The 18,893-nt window shown below is 43.6% G+C and overlaps 2 protein-coding genes across 2 annotated transcripts; one reads left to right on the forward strand and one right to left on the reverse strand.

Annotated features, from left to right (window-relative positions):
- Positions 1-447: 447 nt before the first annotated feature.
- On the forward strand, positions 448-1,215 carry LOC308398248 (uncharacterized protein; the record flags this gene model as incomplete). Its single annotated transcript, XM_080884777.1, has 3 exons — positions 448-511; positions 591-720; positions 1,074-1,215. The coding sequence occupies 3 exons, from the start codon at positions 448-450 to the stop codon at positions 1,186-1,188; spliced, it is 309 nt and encodes a 102-aa protein (XP_080740903.1). The 3' UTR covers positions 1,189-1,215.
- A 2,493-nt stretch (positions 1,216-3,708) lies between these two features.
- On the reverse strand, positions 3,709-16,800 carry LOC308398478 (voltage-gated potassium channel regulatory subunit KCNG1-like). Its single transcript, XM_080885137.1, has 3 exons — positions 16,442-16,800; positions 10,928-11,767; positions 3,709-6,540 (listed from the first exon to the last, which is right to left on the reverse strand). Exons 2-3 carry the CDS (start codon positions 11,684-11,686, stop codon positions 5,704-5,706), a joined length of 1,596 nt encoding a protein of 531 aa, XP_080741263.1. The 5' UTR covers positions 11,687-11,767; positions 16,442-16,800; the 3' UTR covers positions 3,709-5,703.
- Positions 16,801-18,893: the final 2,093 nt, after the last annotated feature.

The following is an 18,893-nucleotide window of genomic DNA, read 5'->3' on the forward strand; positions in this document are numbered from 1 at the left end:
TAATCCTGAATGCCACGATGCAGCTTTCATTAAACATCGTCACGTCACGCTGCCATCGATCACGACTGCGGGTAAATAAAGCGGACTCTGTATTTGGATTTGGACCTTCTAATGGAAGTTAAGTGGACGTTTTGTCACTGTGACACTCTGAGAAAGCTCTGTGTGGTTTGTGGTGTACACAGCTGCTGAGGGTGTAATTTTCAGATAAACCTCAGGCTTTAAAATCAGAGCTGTTAAACTTCTTCAGAGAATGCAGCACAAAAACGATTTTTGTTTCTCTGTATTAAAGAAAGGAGAAAAGAGAAGTGGAACCAAAGGGGAACCGTGACTTCTTAGAACACACTGAGCCATGAACGTGGCCGTCGGATATAAAGGGAGCAGCGAGCAGCTCAGAGCACATCAGCCCTGCACATTCCAACAGAAGAACATCTGTCTGTGTCGGGAACCATGAAGACTCTGCTGGCTCTCACAGTCCTGACGCTCATCTGCTTCCTGAAGCACAGCTCTGCCAGTGAGTACCGCTGACCTCTGACCTCTGAGCGCCGTGAGTCTGAGCTGCACTCGTATTAACTCTGTGTGTGTGTCCACAGTGCCAGTCGCTATGGAAATGGTGATAAACGGTGTCGAATGCTGCCAGGCCGTCACTAATAAAATCCACATACCAGTGACAAAGGTGACGAACGTGACGATGACCAGCGGCTGCAACCTTGAAGCGATCATGTGAGTAAACACAGAAAGTCATGTGACAGGTGTTGAACATTCATGTTATCTAATTTGGAGTTTTGAGTTTTGCAGCTGGCATAATTACTTCGTGTTACTGTGGCTCCCTGATCAGCTGCTCAGCTGCAGCTTTAGTTTTAGTCTCTTTGCTCCATTTTTGGTCTCCAAATCATTAGACCTGTAAATCTGCTTCATGTGATCATTCTCACTGGGTTCATCATCCGTTCCACTTTTTTAAAATGATTTTGAATGAAGCATTTTTACGTGTTTTCGGGTATTTTGTGCCTTTCAGCTTCTTCCCATCACTGGTGCTGTGCACGTTCCTTACAGTGTGCATTGTGTGTTTCTTACAGAGTCACCACTGAGACCAAAAAGAAGTTCTGCCTCGACCCTGAATGGAAACACGCGCAGATGCATCTGAAAGAATTTAAGAAGAAATCCCGACAGTCAGGAGCCCCGAAAGTTTGACACGTTGTTCCTTTGTGGGCGTGTCCGTCAAGCATCAATGATTTTTACAGCTCGGTGCTCATGTTCATGTTTGAACTGTGACAGAACTTAAACCCAATATTTCTGATGATTTCAAAGAAAACTGAATTATTTAAACCTTTCATGTGTTTTGTTGTTTTTTTAAACTGAGATAATACCAAGTAGTACACCTGAACCTTTCAGAATAAAAGACTTTTGAACTTTAGTATTCTCTGCAATTTATTTTGGAGTTTGAATCTGAGTTGGATGTCTTCCTCACACACAAAGGTTAGTCATGGAGTTCCACAAGCTTGTCACATTATACGTGCTGTTCTTAGATAATATTATGAGACGTTTCAGTGGAGACAGTAAACAGCGATTGTAGCTCTCCAGAAGCTCGACGCGCCACTTTGTCCCTCTCAGGTAGACGGTGACTCAATCCAGAATTATCAAAGTCAAAATTCAAACAGATGCAGAGACACTGAGAGGTTAAAAAAAACCCTTCCTGTCCCCTATCAAAATAAAAGCATACATTTTAAGCACAAGAACTCAAGCTAAGAACTTATTCCATTATTCTTAATATGTCAGTCTGTAAATATTCCTTCCAATATAATACAACTCATATATCACCAGCAGGGTGCGCCAAAGCACCGCTACAGCTCTTTCAATACAGTCAAAACTGTGGTGTCCACTACTCAGTGAACTTTATTTATTAATATCAATCAGTTTGTTTATTTCATTATTAGTGCAGCTGATGATCTGCATGTTTGATTTGGATATTATGGATTTACGCCCTTCCTGATTCAACCGTCCTCATTTATCTAAGCTTGAGACTGTTGCTAGGAGTACACGGTTTGGGGGCGGGGCTCATAAAACCTAGGACCGCTCATGTGCTGCTGTTTAGAATATTTTGTGGTTTGGAGTTAAAGTTAGAAGAGCGAGGCTGAGATGGTTTGCACATGTGCAGACGGGGGAGAGTGGATATATTGGATATATCGGACAAAGGATGATGAAGGAGAAGATGCAGGGGGTGAAGGACACGTGAGTGTCACGCCGTTAGCCTCGTCTCCTGTGAGGACAGCAGGCCGTGCGGGTTGGAGGAAAACAAGAAGTGATAGAAGAGAAGAACGAGTGCCTGTTGGACTTCAATGTTCCCATTGTTTGTAATTTAAACCGAAGCCGTCGTGCCAACAAGTGTCAAACAAGTTCTGCAGAGACAGAAAGAGGCTCTCGCACAGCCTCCATCTGCGTCTCGAACACGAACGATAACAGCAGATGTCAGCGTGACGACACATCTGAAGACAGCCATGCACACAAAGGCAGCAAACACAGAAATGATCCGTCCGGCTTCCAGCACAAATCATTTGGAGGAAAAGTGCAGCTGAATTTAAACTGATGACAAAATCTAATAATGAGATACATCAAAGTCAGACCTTTTGGTTTTTGTTCAGAGTAGAAATGTGCATGAAGCTGTGACGGCAGAGTTACAGCAGCTCCAGTTTATTTCAGCCTGTTTAATGTGTATGAGCTGCACAAATGAATGTAATTCAGGGCAAAAAGCACAAACTCCCTGCAGATTTCTCATCTGAAACTTTTCTGTTTTACTGAAAGGAAACATAGAAATTCGCCATCTGGAGCTGATTTCCTGCCAAATTTCAGCATCATCAGTCTGCCTGCCCGTCTTACAGTGAGGACCATATTTGATCTGACATTACATTTCTATCAGCAGAGGTGTGAATAATTCTGTCCAAGATTTAGACGCCATCAGGAGGCTCCACTTTTATTTATTTTTTAAAATGTTCTAGATTTGTTTTAAGCTGGGAAAAGAAGGCAGAGTGAACGAGAGGATCACACAGACACAGATACATAACATCTCAGTCCACAGGTCCAGTTCAGGGACTCCAGTTAGATGAGGTGAAGTCTAGCAAAGAGCTAGCAGCTACAGCCACCTGTGTCACCATCCACCTGTCAGTCAGTGATGCCACGCCCCTAATAATACAAACTTTAATCCAGGTGAGTTATAAAACAGGTGTTATGTTAGGAAAATTATCTATAGAGATGAAACAGTTTGTGTATCAGGCTGTAAACATGTTTGTTTCTGCTGTAAAGCTTTAACATGGGAGTCTATGGGGACTGACTCACTGCTGCCTCTGCTGGACGGTAGAGGAACTGCAGGCTTTACGGTCATTTCTGGTATTAGCCGGTCACTGAAGGAGGGTGACTTTTGAATTTAAACACTGTTTTAGTTTCTTTATAATAAAGCTCCACAGGAAGTCGTTACCACAGTGTGTAATTCATCGCTGCTGACTGCAGTGTTGCATTTTTCTCATTGCTAACTAGTCCTTCCATTCAATACAGTGCAGCCCACCATCTCGTTCTCTAAGGCCTCTTTTTAAGTCACATTTTTCTGTCGTGTAGTCATTAAAACTGCTCGGGAGCTTCGAGTGCAATAAAACAATCCAAAGCATTCATCACAGCAAATGAATCCAAGTGTAATTTTATTTTAAAAATGCCAGAAAGACGTGAGCGGTTAAAGAATGAAGGACACGAATTTCTGTGCACATTAAAGGACCGAGTTGGTGGTTCTCAAAAATGCTTCGACACCTCCGCTGATTGGTTTTTAAATGACTTTCTTCCCTCCAGGCTGCCATCGACTCCCTCTGAAAAATCCTCTCTGAGACGTGACGGCGTCTGTGCTGTGCAATCCATCACAGTGAAGTTTTCATCACCGGCTTCTGCGAGCGCCGATGGTCCATTCGAGGACACTCCAACATCCCGAAACTCGAGAGCCGGGTCAGCGTCACAGTCCGAAAGCAAACAGGAAGAAAAGACGATGCTGAGAATCTTCTTTCAGTTATCTGATTAAAACTGAAAGAACCAAGAGGAAGAAATGTGATCTTCCATTACACTGATGCTCTCCAGACAATCATACTGTAATTAGATTGGTGCACTGTGTGTGTGTGTGTGTGTGTACAAAAATAGTGTATTACTACAGACACAGTGTCTCCTAGCAGCCACAGAGAGGAGTAAGATTATTAAGACCACAGTTTGGAGCTCCTCAGAAAACAAAGGGAGAATTCAACGTTCGGAAAAGGCTTTGGGAACGACTCATTTCCAGCTCCCTGCTTTTGCTCTGACTCACGATACCAAACAACGCTTTCATATCTTACTGAGCGTTGAACTCTTATAGCTCCTCCCCCTTTTAAAGCAATCTTCTGAGTGGCTCACAGACACAAAGTTTGAGCATGGGGTGGTTCTGCACTCACAGCCAGGGCTGTGGACTGGAGATGACCATATAAGGAGATCCACTTGACATCACAGAGAGCCAACGATAGACAAACCTGCGATAAACGGAGCGTGTAGAGCACAGCGGTGCACAGGGATTACTTTACATACGCCGAGCTCGTCATTAAAAACAAACACGGCTGGAAACAGGACACTTGAACCTCTAACATCCACCAGGTCAGCAGTGACGTGTGCAGAGTTACAGTCGGACTTTGTTTTAGCTGCAGGAAAAACCAGAAGATGTTATATTCCTTTTGTATTGTTTTTTCCCTAAAATTTTTAAAACTCCATAAAAAGTGATGAATGTTCAGCGCGGCTGCGCGGTTTAAGCCGTTATTTTGATTATTTGTTACAATCGTTCACGGATTTTTCGATGGTTTCACATCTGTACAAATATTTGCACCAAAATAAAATAAATTCATAACATTTTTTCGCAAAACTTTGCAGAAATTTAAATCAGCAGGGTGCTGCTTCCACTTTTACATAATGCAACATTCCTGTAGTTATTCTTTATAAATGAATATCTGCAGATGAATCAAGTGTTCGTTCATCTCCTAGAAGGAAGATCTAAAGTCTGTGTTTGTTGTTCCTGCACGAGCGACGTTTTGCTGCTTTGAAAAACAACTGCATGAGGTAACAACAGATGTTTTGCCAGTAAGCTGACCATTTTCCTGAAGCTCTCATTACTCACCGTGGTTAGTCGGCACTTATCTTTGACCACGTGAAATGCGATTTGAGTGTTTCTCTGTGAGTGGATGCTGCACAGCCTCGCTGTCATGGACGTCTGAGCTGATGTTGGGTGATTGTTACTCTACAGTTCTGGGTGTTCTCGGGTTATTTGTGTTGCTTTATGGTGCAGACGCAGCTCTCCTGCACTCTTTGCATAACATCTTCTTGGTTAATCAGTGGAGCCGGCGGCACAATGCAGGGGACAGCTGCGATTGGCTCACGCAGGCAGGTGGGCAGACGCTGATTTAGGGAGCGCTCGATTTCCTTTTTATTGGAGGAGCCAAAATCAGGATCAAGATCAGATTGATGTAAACAAACCTCAGTGACCTGGTGGAAGTTAAGAGGCGACTACAACCTGATAAGTTGGGGACACACTTTGATGGAAACATGAATCTAGAGCGCGGAATATTATTTTGTTCATCGCACAATTGCTCCAGAGTTTTAATGTACGGGAAGGAGAAAGTTTTTAACACATAATGAACCAAAAGTGTCACATGACCTCCATCAGAACGCTGCAGACGGAAGCGTGGGAGTCTTGCTCGACTTCATCCCATCGTTCCCATTCTTCGACACGGATTTGAGCTCATCTAGTGAAGAATCATCCTTGGAGCAGCTCTTCCCCGACTCGGCGGCTATTTCCTCGTCCCGCTCCTCCTTCCACACCCGCTTGTACTCCTGCTTGAGCTCCTGATATGAGCGGGAGAAGGTGTGGAAGATGGAGGTGGCCGGGAACGCCATGATGAGGATGCCGCTCAGGATACTCGTCAGCGCCACTATCTGTCCGGGGATGCTGCGCGGCACCATGTCGCCGTAGCCCACGGTGGTCATGGAGATGATGGCCCACCAGTAGGAGGCCGGGATGCTGCTGAAGCTGTGGTGGGGGTGCGTGGCGGCAAATGGCGCCAGCTCGCTCTCGGCTAGATGAACCAGTGGTGAGAAGAGGGTCACGGCCACGCAGACGAACAGCAGCAGGAGGCCGAACTCTCTCATGCTGCGCTGCATGGTCACCCCGAGCGTCTGCAGGCCCAGAGAGTGGCGAGCCAGCCGCATCACGTAGAGGATCCGCAGGGCTCGCAGCAGGCGAAGGATCAGGCTCAGTTTGTCCAGGTAGCCTCTGCCGGCCCCCATGATGACATCCTCGTGCGACTCGTCTTTGATGTCGACCACCAGGGACACGTAGTACGGCAGGATGGCAACGGCGTCGATGATGTTGAGCGGGCTGCGGGCGAAGGCCAGCTTGCTCTGGGCGTTGATAAATCGGAGCACAAACTCCAAGGTGAACCAGGCCACGCAGATGGACTCCACCACGAACATGTTGTGACACTTCTGGGAGCACTCGCCCTGCAGACGGGGACAGAAACACGGAGCAAATATAAAGTGTCGCTCCATCGATTTCACACTTGATGCTCAGATAGCCTCAGAAAACAGTGACCTGCGAGGCCCGCTGCCTCTCGCCGTGCCAAAGGCAAACGGCCTCTCGGTTTTCCTTACCATCACTTTAATTCCACGTCTGCCTGCACAAAGCGAGAAATTGGAAAACATTTAAAAGCTGCAGAGCACTTACATTGATTTCTCTGGAGGTGAATGCTAAAGAAAAGTGTCTGTTGTAATAAGAAGTATGCGTCGCCTCAGGGAAAAAATCCATTTTTATTCCAGTGTGATTTTAACAGATGACAGAATGATGACAAAAAAATGAGAAAGAAAGACGCCTGAATGAAGAACTGTCCACAAATACCAGAGCGACAAAAAGAAAAGTGAAAATTACAACCTGGAAGAACACGGGCTTTTCTAACTGCACATAATGTGAACGACTTCTGACGAGAAGACGCCGTCGGGCAGCTTCCATCAAGCATTAAAATTTATATTTTTAATCTAAAACTCTGTGTTCCCTGATAAAATACTACTCCTGGAAACAGGTGAATTATTTGTGAGGGAGGTAAGATTCAGGAAAGGATGGTGAACCTCACCTGAACTTTCTGCCTGCTACTTGGTGAAAGCTGTATAGTAAAAAGGATTTTCCTGCTTCCATTCTGCTTTCTCCTGTTTTACGCCATCAGATCTTCTTCTATCCTGTTCCAGCCATGATGTGCATAACAAACATGACCAGATAACGAGGACAGTGTATGCACAAGTAATCCATGTGAACCGGAATCACTTAGTTTACCACAGTTTTTTTCTACTTCTGGTTCTACATGATGTCATAGAGAGTATCCAATCAAAAGAAAGTGGTCTTAAAGGGTGGCCTGGAAGTGGGAGGAGCTAAATAAGGGCTATCTCTATCTGTAAATCATACAAAACTTCTCTAGTGGAGTCAAAGGATAAAATATGAGGCTGCTGTAAACTGTGTCAACATAGTGCTTTATGCTAATTTACTAATTTCATTGAGTGGTGTCTTTAGAATTTGGCCTGCGCTGATTAGTTGTAGAGATATAAGGTGAAATTTTGTTTTTGAAAAGCAAATCCGTCAGATCTTATTTTTTTCTCAAACCATGACTCCTGATAATTAACATTAAATGAAAACACTGCATTTTCTGTAAGCTAGCGTTAGCACGATTATCTCTGCAGCAGCACCATCCACCTTACAGGTCGGCCAGATTCAGAACTTTCAGCTTCTTTTAGCGCTCACGTCCACACTTTGATTTTCTGTCGGCTCGATTAGTCCGACCGACTGCAAAAACGTTCGGGAGGAATCGATTTATTGTCTCCAGCTCACAAAAGCCAAATTCAGACTCTTTACACTGACAACAGCAGTCAGCTCTGCACGCTGTCTCCTTTGGTTACCTCAGACCGCCGGCAGAAAACAACCAGCAAACAGTCACGCTGACAGAAGCTGCTTTTCAATCCACGCCTGAGCCCCATTAATGTGCTTTAATTTGTCTTTTTACTGTCATCGCTCTTTCCATCACTGAAGTTACACTGATTTATAACCGCACCTATTTGTAATTACAGAGGATTTATTCTCCATATCTGTATTCTTGGACTTTTCTGTGGATGCCTTTGTCTCATACTGAGTTGGGTTGGCAAACATAAGGCCCAGGGGCCAGAATCAGGACCACTGGATGGATTTGGAAAATGTAAAGGACAAAAATGTTCCACTTTAAGCTTTTCATAAGTTTTACAGCTTTTCCTACTGATAAAAAAAATCTCCATGGCCATTCAGAACACACCAAAACAAACAACTAATAGATAAACGATATATCAGAAAGCTTTTTTAATTATCTGCCATCCAAATGTATATTTTTACAGTAGGGTCATAGTAAAATATATATATATATAAGTCTTAGAATCACTGGATTTTCTGCACAAACAATTATTTATAAAAATTTCAAATTAAATCAGCGTTTCTGTATCACTGAAACTGTGGGATAAACTGTTGCATCTGTTCTTTTTCTTATATTAAAATATCTCAGGGATCAAATGTGCAGTTAGACTGTACATGTACATGTAAATACTGTTATATTACTGTGATGTGATTAATGTGTTAGCTAAGAGCTGCTTTTACACATCCAGCCCACACATCGCACGTTCATCTGTAGTCACATCTCCACTCTCCTGTCTGCTGCTGGGTGCAGGTACCGTGCAGCGTGTTTATCACTGCGAGCTTTCTTGTTTTTTCTAGAAACTTCTGTCTGTAAATATCACAGTGAGAGAGAACAAAATCTGCAGCTCTGTCGGCATCAGTTTACCTGTCAGTTAATCACAATCAGCCCCACTTTGCATCACAGCTACGTGAGCCGACGTTAATAGGATGAAATATTTAGTGTTGTGGTGGAAATGTTTCTCAGTCAACACACAGTCTGCTCTGTGAAGTTTTCATTACTTTCATTAAATTTCCAGCTAAAAATCATCCTTCGCTAACGGCTCCGCCACTGAGGGGAACGACCCAGAGAGCCAACTACAGCAGAAATGATGTTTTCATCTCTGCAACACATAAAACTGTAAGTCAGGAAGTAAACAAGAGCTTTATAGCAACAACCGGCTCTAACCAGCATCACCAGGTCTCCTCTTCAGCACCATTTTCTGCATTAGATCATCTTTTTTACAAGAAGTCCTCCAACAAAGCAGTCATCATAAACTAACAATGTACCATGAAAATCATCATGTAGGACTGTTTACTGTCCACACGAGCGCACAAACCGTACCACCGCTGTTCTTGGACCATCTGAAAGCTTCAGTTGTTAAGTTTAGATGCAAAGACTCTTTGGTGAGGAACAGAAAGCAGTTATGCGCCATGTGCAGCTCTGTAGAGGTAGCAACACGATCACACATCACAACATTTACACATTCACACAAACTTCTTCTTCTGTCACCTGCTCCCTGCAGTGATCACCAAAACACATCACCTGCCTCCATCTCACCCTATCCCAGCATCCTCTGTCACGCCAACCCCTTCTTTACATCCATGAATCCCTTTAAAAGGCCTCTACTGGTTAGCCAGTTTTCCTCTTTCCTATAACCTTTCCTGGTTCATTGGCACCTGTGTGGTTACAGTCCTGAATAATATTTACATGTTTTAATTTAGATATTTCAGAAAAATCCCCTTCCAGACTCCAGTTTAGCGGTGAGCGCAGCTACAGTGCTACGTGCTATATAGAGTGTGAGCTAGCATTGCTGTGCACTGCTGAACTCTGCAATTAGCCCGAATGTGTGAAGAGGAACAAACTGGGTGAGTCTGTGATGCTGCTGACCGTTAGAAAGAAGTCTTACACACTTCCATGTGTTTAACCTGTTAAGTTTCCTGTTCAAAAAGGAAATTCATTGTATTTCTCTGCAATTATAAATTCTGTGTAACCAATCTTGGTATCAAAATAAAGTGAATACTTGTGAGATTTCATCAGAGGTGTAAGTAGTACTGCAGATGTTACTATTTCAAAGTTACTGTGACTCAAACATAGAAAAGTTAGATTTTTTATTTCCCTTGCCTCATTTTTTAAAGTGTTTTATAGCACATAACACCTTTGAAAATATGCTCTGGGTCAAATTTAAGTCCAGAAAACCGCGTAACTGTTTGGCATCTTCGCTTTGTTTGGTGGTTTTAGAAATGGTTTACCTGAGATTTGAGCAGAGATTTAGAGGTTTCCGTGGATACCACACATATGACTTTAAACTATGACTATAACCTTGGCTAGGATGACATGGGGGTACATACAGACAACCTGACACTGACTGAACGGAAACACACAGACTAAATACAAACAAGGGGAGATCAAGGGAAGTGGCCACACACTGGGAAACAGCTGACACAAACAAATCATAATGACGCCACAAGGGAAGTGTAAACTAGGCACATAGAACAAGACAACAAGACCTTCAAAATAAATAGGAAGCATGATGGGATTCAGATGTGACCTGAAGTTGACAACAGGAACCATGCAGACATAACATGACAGGTAAGACACGCCCAACAACAAGGGGAACTTGGGAAACTATGGGAACGGGGGAAGATGACACAAGGAGTCTAAATGAGCACAGAACTATAACTAGGCAACCGAGGAGCTAAAGAAGACTAAAAGAACCAAAACATAAACAATGAATATCAAAATACAATGAAACGCTGGGTTAAACGACCCAGGACCGTGACACAGTGGCCCCAGATGCAGACGTCAGGTTCAACATTCAGCCCGATCCCAGAAATTTCTTTTTTATTTAAACCCATATTTAAAACGTTTTATGCATTTCAAACTGATTCCACAGGCTGTTTTATAAATTCTGTAAGCTCTGTACCCACCTTCGTCTCCTCATCTCGGAGGTCCGGCATGGTGCTGATGCACAGACTGATGACGGTGACCATCACCATGACGATGGAGAGGCAGGCGAACATCTTCCCGGCCAGGCCGGAGTGAGGGTTCTCCACCATATCGCGCAGCACCACGATCAGTCTGCGATAGCCCTTTTCCGTCTGTGTGCTGCTCTTCTTCAGCATCATCCTCTTCTGCCTCCACTCTTCCTCCTTATGCTCCCGCTCCGCCACCTCCTCCACCCGGGCCATCATGCGACGGCGGCAGCAGCGCTCCATATGTCCGGGGTCCACGCCCCAGTAGTCGAGCTCGTCGTGCAGCGAAACGGCACATAACTCCCGGAGCAGACGCAGTTTGCCTGCCGCCAGGAAGTTGAGGATGACCCTAAAGGCTGTTGGGTTTCGGTCGAAGAAGAACTCCTGGCAGGTTTCGTCGTAGTCGTCACAGAGTCGTGCGATCTCCTCGGGGGTGGTGCAGAAGCGCAGGCGACCCAGACGACTCTGAGGAAACTGCTCCAGGGTGCTCCAGGGGAAGGTGTAGCGGTTGCCGCCGACATTGATCAGAACCTGCAAGGTGCGGTCGACCACGTATGAGGCCTTCGGGTCGCGCAGCAGCTGGGCGCGCTGGAAGTAAACGCCTTTGAGGGTCTCGGTCTCCGGGATCTCGGTGAAGAAGCGGTCGAGGCTGCTGTCGTCGCTGCTGATGGAGTAGGTGCTGAAGTCGTGGTTGGCATTGCTGATGATGGGCATGCTGGCAGCTGGATGTGTGACGGGATGGATGAGATTTTATTATGTCCGACTGACCGCAGTTTTACGGAAGCTCCACTGAAACTGTAGGGAAGCAAAAAGACAGATTCAGTCTGTTGAAATCTTCCATTAATTCAAACTTGTTTGGCTCCAAGGGGCTCAATAGGGACCAACATGTAGTGAAGGAAGTGTCCCAGACCTCCTACTGATATCAAATCCAAGTCCTTTTACGTCACTTATCGAGACTTTTCATGTTCATGTTTTAAAGTTACTCCAAATCAATCATCCTTTTTTGCAGAGAAGACTAAAATATCTTCCTTAATGTTCCCCACTTGTACCCACAACATAAAACTATTAGGAAATGTTGTCTGACACATTCAATTAACTGCTACATCGGTGTTAAACATCCAAATTCAGAATGATTAAGAAGTTTTGGCTTGAAGCTTGACGTGACATCAGAGTCAGTATTGCAGTTTTCAAAGCGAGCTCTCGCTGTCATAACCTGTCAGATACCATCAAGAAACAAAGAGCAGTAAATGGGATGTGAGCAGGACGCCGGTTTCTGATGTGTTTAATCACAGACAACACTGAACAGACATATTGAGCCACAGCAGCAAAGCAGCCCGAAACGCGGAGAGAGAAGATGAGGCCTCTCGCATATTTGTGCGAAGCCTCATCTTCTGTAATGAGTCTGATCAAAACAAATCAGCGTGCCAGGAAAAAGAGTTCGGATCGCTGCAGTCGCTGCCAGGAGAACAACAACCCTCAGTGAAGCACAGGACCATGAATATCACCCAATTTGATGAGTATCTTCTAAAATACTGAATGTCAGACTCAGTGGCAATCATTATTAGTCTGCTATGAATTTGGTGATGGATTCTGAAGTGAACTTATTGTGTTATTTTTTCTTATTTCCTTTCATATCTCCTGTGCATGTGTTGAACAGTCATAATAAAAACTGATTTTCAAATAATGAAATGTGTAGGTACAAATAAATACCCAGATTCAGACAATTCCTTCTATTCTAGGAGCTTCTTTGATGATGCTGGTGAGGGGATATCCCAAATATGGTCAAAAAAACCCCACCCACCTGCTGTGTCCGAACGTTTATTCTCCACTCGGGAGTGAGGTTCGCAGGGTGACAAAGTTTTCTTTCTTTATTCAGTATTAAAGGTTTTTTCTGTTCTTTAGAAAGAATGCAGAGTTTGGATCAACAACAGCTGAAAACCTAAAGTCGACTCTCAAGTCAAATACAAAGCAGGATTTTCAGCTAGGCTAATGCTAAAAGACAAAGCTATCCAGTTTTTAAGTGATGACGTGATGAACCCTGCTTCCAGGTCCAAACTACTCTGTTTATTAAAGCTGTTGTGATTTTAACATGTTTTAATGCTTTGTATCTTGTTCTTTTTAATCTCAACAAGCCCCTAAAAACAGTCAGTGATGACTGTCGGCCTCTCTCAGTTTTTATTACCACTGTTAAATTTAAAGCTCAGTGTTTAAAACCTTACAATGTAACTCCAGCCCATGCAGCAGTATATGAATGACTAACCTCGTATTGTGGATGGATTATCTCAGTTGTTCTCCTGACTGAAGTTTGGTCCTTTTACAGCATCCTGCCATGCGATTGCATTTGTCCCTAACCATCGGGAACCCTCACGTTAACTTTTATTGAGTGGAATAAAGTTAGCGTTCATCCTCCAGCTTCACTGTGTTTATGCTATGCTAACAAGCTAGCTGTGTCGCTAGCGATCACGTAGCACATCATTATATAGCAGCTAGCCCAACTTCAGTAACCCTACAAACGTCACTGCTGTTTAGTTTTCTGTCTTCATTTATGTTGGAAGTGATAACAGAGCTGTACGTTTGAATTTGTTTCAGAAATCTCTCGGTCAGAACATGCTATATCATGCTTAGGTGGAAACTAGCGAGCTAACTTCTAACTCAGTTAAATTTTAAAAAATTCTGTTTTCGTGAATGACTGATTGTGGAGTAAAGCGCTTTGGGTCCTTAGGGACTAAGTAAAAGCGCTATACAAATACAGGCCATTTACCATTTACATTACCATGCTTACCTAGACGTAGCTAAGATAAGAATTGTGCTCACCCTGAAACCCTATAAGAACAGCTCATCCAGTTTCCATATGTTTTCTGCTCTTCCGTGTTATATGATCATTTAGACCAGAGGCTGAGCCAACCTGCTGATGAAACAAGACAACGAGGACAACGATAAAAAAATGAAGCTTTTTGTTGAATAAATCAGACACTGATCCTGATGTGCTGTATTAAACTATCTGGGCTTCAGGTGTCAAATCTGACAATATATACAGCTGTAATAATTCTTCCATGCCAGTCATTAAAGAACAAATCAATGAGTCTACATTAGTTCATGTGTCTTTTTCAGTAAAATAGAAAATTGACTGAAAGGGGAAGAAGCTCTCAACACTCCCCGTTTTAGCCTCGACACCCTGCACAGTTTCTTCACACCAGTTCACGCCTCAATTTGTGTGACTCGACGGTGAGACACAGTGATGGCGTGAACGAACCCAGAGAGTAGAAAATGCCTGAGAATCACCAAAGAAGCTCTTTCAGCTCTACAGGTTCGAGCAGAAAGTAGTTTCACCTCGGCCTGATGTCGACAAGATGAATATAGAATCTGCTCGTATGAAAGCAACGTGGGTTTGACAGGTCGCTCAGTGGGAGCTATAAAAGACTGAGATCCTCACTTCTCGTGACAGCGAACCACACTTAAGTTGTAAGTCATGCTGTAAGTACATTTAAGTAATGCATGAATAATTTTAAGTTTACAGGAAAGGAGGAGTCATTTAAGTACTGCATCAATTTTGTGGTAATTGTGAAGCAAAACAAACAAAATTTCCCCTTTCATGTTGTAAGCATGCTGTGCTACAGATTTAGATATTTATTTTTTCATACAAGTTAATAAAGGAAAATATTTATAGTGTTTAAATAAAAGGACAGTTTAATAATACAATGTCCCAAAAATTACCCCATGTTTACAACACAAGATCAGAGAATATTCTTTGATTTTCTGCAGAATTCCCATTAAATTACTTAATAAATGAAACCACTTTAAATTACTTACACAGTACTAAAGTTTATTTACATCACATTTCTTTCATTTTCTGTTAAAAACCGACTTGTTACCTCCTTATTTTAGTGTATGTACCTTTAAATATTTGTAAGTAAATACAATGATGTTGTAATTTCAAATAAAATCCCATGCTGACTCCCCTTATGGCCTCTTGTCTACATCGTTCCTGCAAAAGCAGCCACCTCTGAAGCTTTCTTGTTAGACACAAAGCAGTTACACAAAGGAAAACCGTGCGTGTGTGAATGGATGTGCAAGACGTGGTGTGTAAGGCACTCTGTGATCAGGTAGAGTAGAGCCAGTCCACTTCCTGGTTTGTGTTGCTGATGGCTCTGTCCTAGATTCTGTTTGAGTGCCATGCTGCTCTCTATGATCTATGATCCCAATTTCAGGCACACGTCAGGGATTATTAAAGTGAGCAGGATGCACGCAGCTCAATTTGGAGCCACAGCAGAGAATCTCAATACTTTATAATTAAGAAATATAAAATTGGGAAAAATCATTAAAACTTGTTTAAGTATAGAGTGACGGAGGGAGAAAGTCATTTTAATCCGTTTACTGTTAAATCTACAAAACAGTGCAGTGTGTGTGTGTGTGTGTGTGTGTGTGTGTGTGTGTGTGTGTGTGTGTGTGTGTGTGTGTGTGTGTGTGGGTGTTTCTAATGAACAGGAGGTTTATTTAAAAAACATAATTTGGTGAAAAACTGACATTTAATGGTAGTATGAGTGCAAACAGATCCTCTGTACACTCCTGCAAAAGCTGAACATGTTTCAAAGCCTTCAGCGTTCCAGCCCAGTCTTCATTTATGCTGTGCTAATGTAGCGCCTCTAATATCAACAAGAGGTTTCAGGAGTGAGGCCATGTTAAAAGCAAAACTACAAAAATTGTGTTGTCTCAAAAGATCATTTCCTCCTTCATAGCACCTGTACAGGGGAGAACATTTTTATAACTCACCTGTTTAAAGCTTATTAAGGCTTAAAGTTTGCATCATTGGGGGCGTGGCTTCTTGAATGACAGGTGGATGGTGACACAGGCGGCTGTAGCTGCTAGCTGTTTGCTAGCTTCACCTGAACTGGACCTCTGGACCACTTTTTTTTTGCTGTTGGAGCATTTTGACATCATGTGACCAATAATATGGCTGCTGTGAAGTCACTGCACTAACAGACCATCCAAGAAGGTTGAGCTCTGGTTTTTAGGTTTGATTTTAATTCTTACTCAGCAGTAATTACCAGACATCTGTGTCTGTGTGATGCCTGAACCAAACTAGCTAGCACTCCAAAGAAAAGAAAGAAACACATAAAGTAATTTTTAAAAAAAAAGCTATATGTAAATAAGATAATCAAAAACATCATGGCTGCAGTCCAAGTTTTGTTTAAAATGTTGAAGCCAGATACCAGGGGATGATGTGACTGTAGAGTCCTCCATCTTTTAGCTACAGTCTAAAGCTTTCCTCAGCCTCTCCGACCTGAAACCAGCTGTCAGCTCATATTTTTTTATTAAAATGCGAGCTGAGCCACTTTCTCGCTTAAGATCTGAGATTCAAACTCAATTTTTGAAATTAAAGTTCAGCCTGAACTTGACACAGAAATGAGGGACGGACCCTGAACTACACCCCGGCCAAAGTTCCGTACAGGCCAGGTGTGATTCACTCACCTTTCAGCGCGGAGACGAGCCGCCTCGGCTCTTTAACGTGTCCCGTTCATGTTCTCTAGAAGACGCTCCTCGGCCACTGAGACTGGCGCACAACCGTCCGCGTAACTGCGCCAATTACGAGGCACAGGCGCTGCTCCGGCTCCAGTTTCTGAATCCAGTCTGAAGTTTGGGCTCGGTGTGTGTCCGTGCACCGTCACCGGGCTACACGCACACGTCGCCTCTCCAGCAGCTCCGGAGTTGGAGGGAACGGAATGAAACGGATTTCTTTGTGCGCAGCTCGGCGCTCGGTGTCCGCTGACCCCCGCCCCCGCCGCTTCCGAGGAGACGATAAATGCGATTACCTAACGGCGGTGTCCTCCTGAAACCTGCCGCTGGATTTTCATCTGTGTTTGACAGCAGGACCGTCCTCCTCCCCCCTCCCCCCCATCCTCCTCTTCCTCTTCTCACACCCTCCCATCTCCAGCCCTTCTCGCCGATGCACTGTAAAACACAGACAGGCTGAATGTGCTGGAAGAAGTTTGGGGCGGTTTTGTCTGATGTGAGAGACACGAAGAGGTAAAAGAAAGAGACGCGTGTAAAAGTTTAACCATTTAATCTTCAGGATCTTTTTGAGTCACTAACAGCTCCACAGCTCTGAGGTCGGACCGGATAATTCACCCTGCAGGATTTAAACTTACAGCAAGTCTGTGTGACTCCATCACAGGTCAGAATGAGAGCGTGCAGCCCTCTGGCACAAATCACAAACACTGATGGAACAGAAGCAGCAAAAACTCTCAGCTGCAACAGTAAGTCTGATGTAACCAAGAGAAAAAAGAAAGCGCGCTGCATCCATTCTGATCAGAGCAGCGGGTCTACTGCACAGCCTCTTTATTAGCCAGAGCTGTGCTTCTCACATCTACATGCAAGTGGATTCAATTTCATGTACACACTCTGTAGACTCCAATTTGGTGCTGCTGCACTACAACGGGACCCTACTGTACATGCGTTCTGCAGGCCTTCTAGAAAATAATATAAAGCTTGATTAGACGCCTGATGACTGACACCACAGACGACTATGTTCTTATTTTCTATTCCTGGAGGGACATACGCAGAGTTAGTCCCTGTTTTTGTTCAGATACTCAAAACTAAATGTCACAAATTCCAGGTGGTAAAAAACAAATGATGAAAAGCTGAAGTTCCTCTAACGACCAGCAGAGGCAGCAGCGAGTCAGTCCCCATAGACTCCCATGTTAAAGCTTTCCAGCAGAAATGAACATGTTTACAGCCTGATACACAAACTGTTTGCTCTGTGTGGATTATTTCCTCCTTCATAACACCTGTTAGCATTATAAGGGGCGTGGCCTATTCGTGGCTGTAGCTGGTAGCTGTCTGCAAGGCTTCACCTCAGCTAACTGGAGTCGCTGAACTGGACCTCTGGACCATGTTTGTGCTGTCTGAACCTTTTTAATGACATCATCTGACCTAAAAGGGAATGCACAGAGATTACATGCACTCACACAGTTTATGTTACTCGTGTGTGTGTGTACATATATATTAATTTAATGGTTTGTGGAAAAAAACAAACCAACAATGCTGTGAAACATTAAGTTCTTCTTCTAAACCTGAAGACAACAAATGAAAATGAAAGTTGGAAGTCAATAAAAGACAAATTTAAAAGAAACCAGGGTCGCTTTAATCTACTGGATAAAAAGCCTGTCTGGTATATTTTTTTCAACCTCACCTACCTGCTTAGGTGAACTCTTTCGGTCCCTTCAACAGTAAATATATTAGAAAGAGAGAAAATATGTTCCCTCCAGATGTAATTTGCAGTAAAGCTGTGTAAAAATGTCATGTTTTAAAGTCAGGGTTGCTTTTTAGTTTGCTGAAAACAGCCGTGACAGAGCTCCTACACACAAACCTGTGGTGAAAAACCACAGGTTTGTGTGTGTGTGTGTGTGTGTGTGTGTGTGTGTGTGTGTGTGTGTGTGTGTGTGTGTGTGTGTGTGTGTGTGTGTGTGTGTGTACAATGCGACAGCTCTGTCACCTCCTACAAAAGGTTGCCGGAGCAATCTGTTCAACCAGATATTAAAGGAGGGTAACACATGCGCGCTACTGCCAGTCCCCTCATCTGCCTGGGTGTGCTTCCTGTATTTCCACTGTGTCCATCAATAAAGACCCAAAACAAAGGTTATGTTATGATAATAGGTTCAGTCTGGCCCTGCCTTAGAGAAAGACCCCCCCCCCTCCCCCCCCCCAGGGTGAAAGGGAGGGGTGAGGCAGAAATAGCTTTGAGCTATTTTTTGGCTTTTACTTTTAAACCGTATAACCAGCTGATCGGGAGCCTCATTCCTCAAACCTACCAATCGTTTATTACACGGCGGTCACATTATAGCAGCGTGCATGTCACCTTCAGAGCGCCTGTTGCTCTGGTTATTAGATCTGGACTGAAACCACCTGCTTCTTGTAAAGCAGC

The sequence above is a fragment of the Rhamphochromis sp. 'chilingali' genome (genome assembly GCF_963969265.1).
Source record: "Rhamphochromis sp. 'chilingali' genome assembly, chromosome: 6".
Lineage (NCBI taxonomy): Eukaryota > Metazoa > Chordata > Actinopteri > Cichliformes > Cichlidae > Rhamphochromis > Rhamphochromis sp. 'chilingali'.

Bases quoted from the DNA above. Each gene is read 5' to 3' on its own strand.
- LOC308398478 (XM_080885137.1), bottom strand. From the start codon at position 11,686: ATGCCCATCATCAGCAATGCCAACCACGACTTCAGCACCTACTCCATC. The intron at 6,541-10,927 runs GTGGGTACAGAG...CCCCGTCTGCAG, and splicing joins TCCGAGATGAGGAGACGAAG to GGCGAGTGCTCCCAGAAGTG.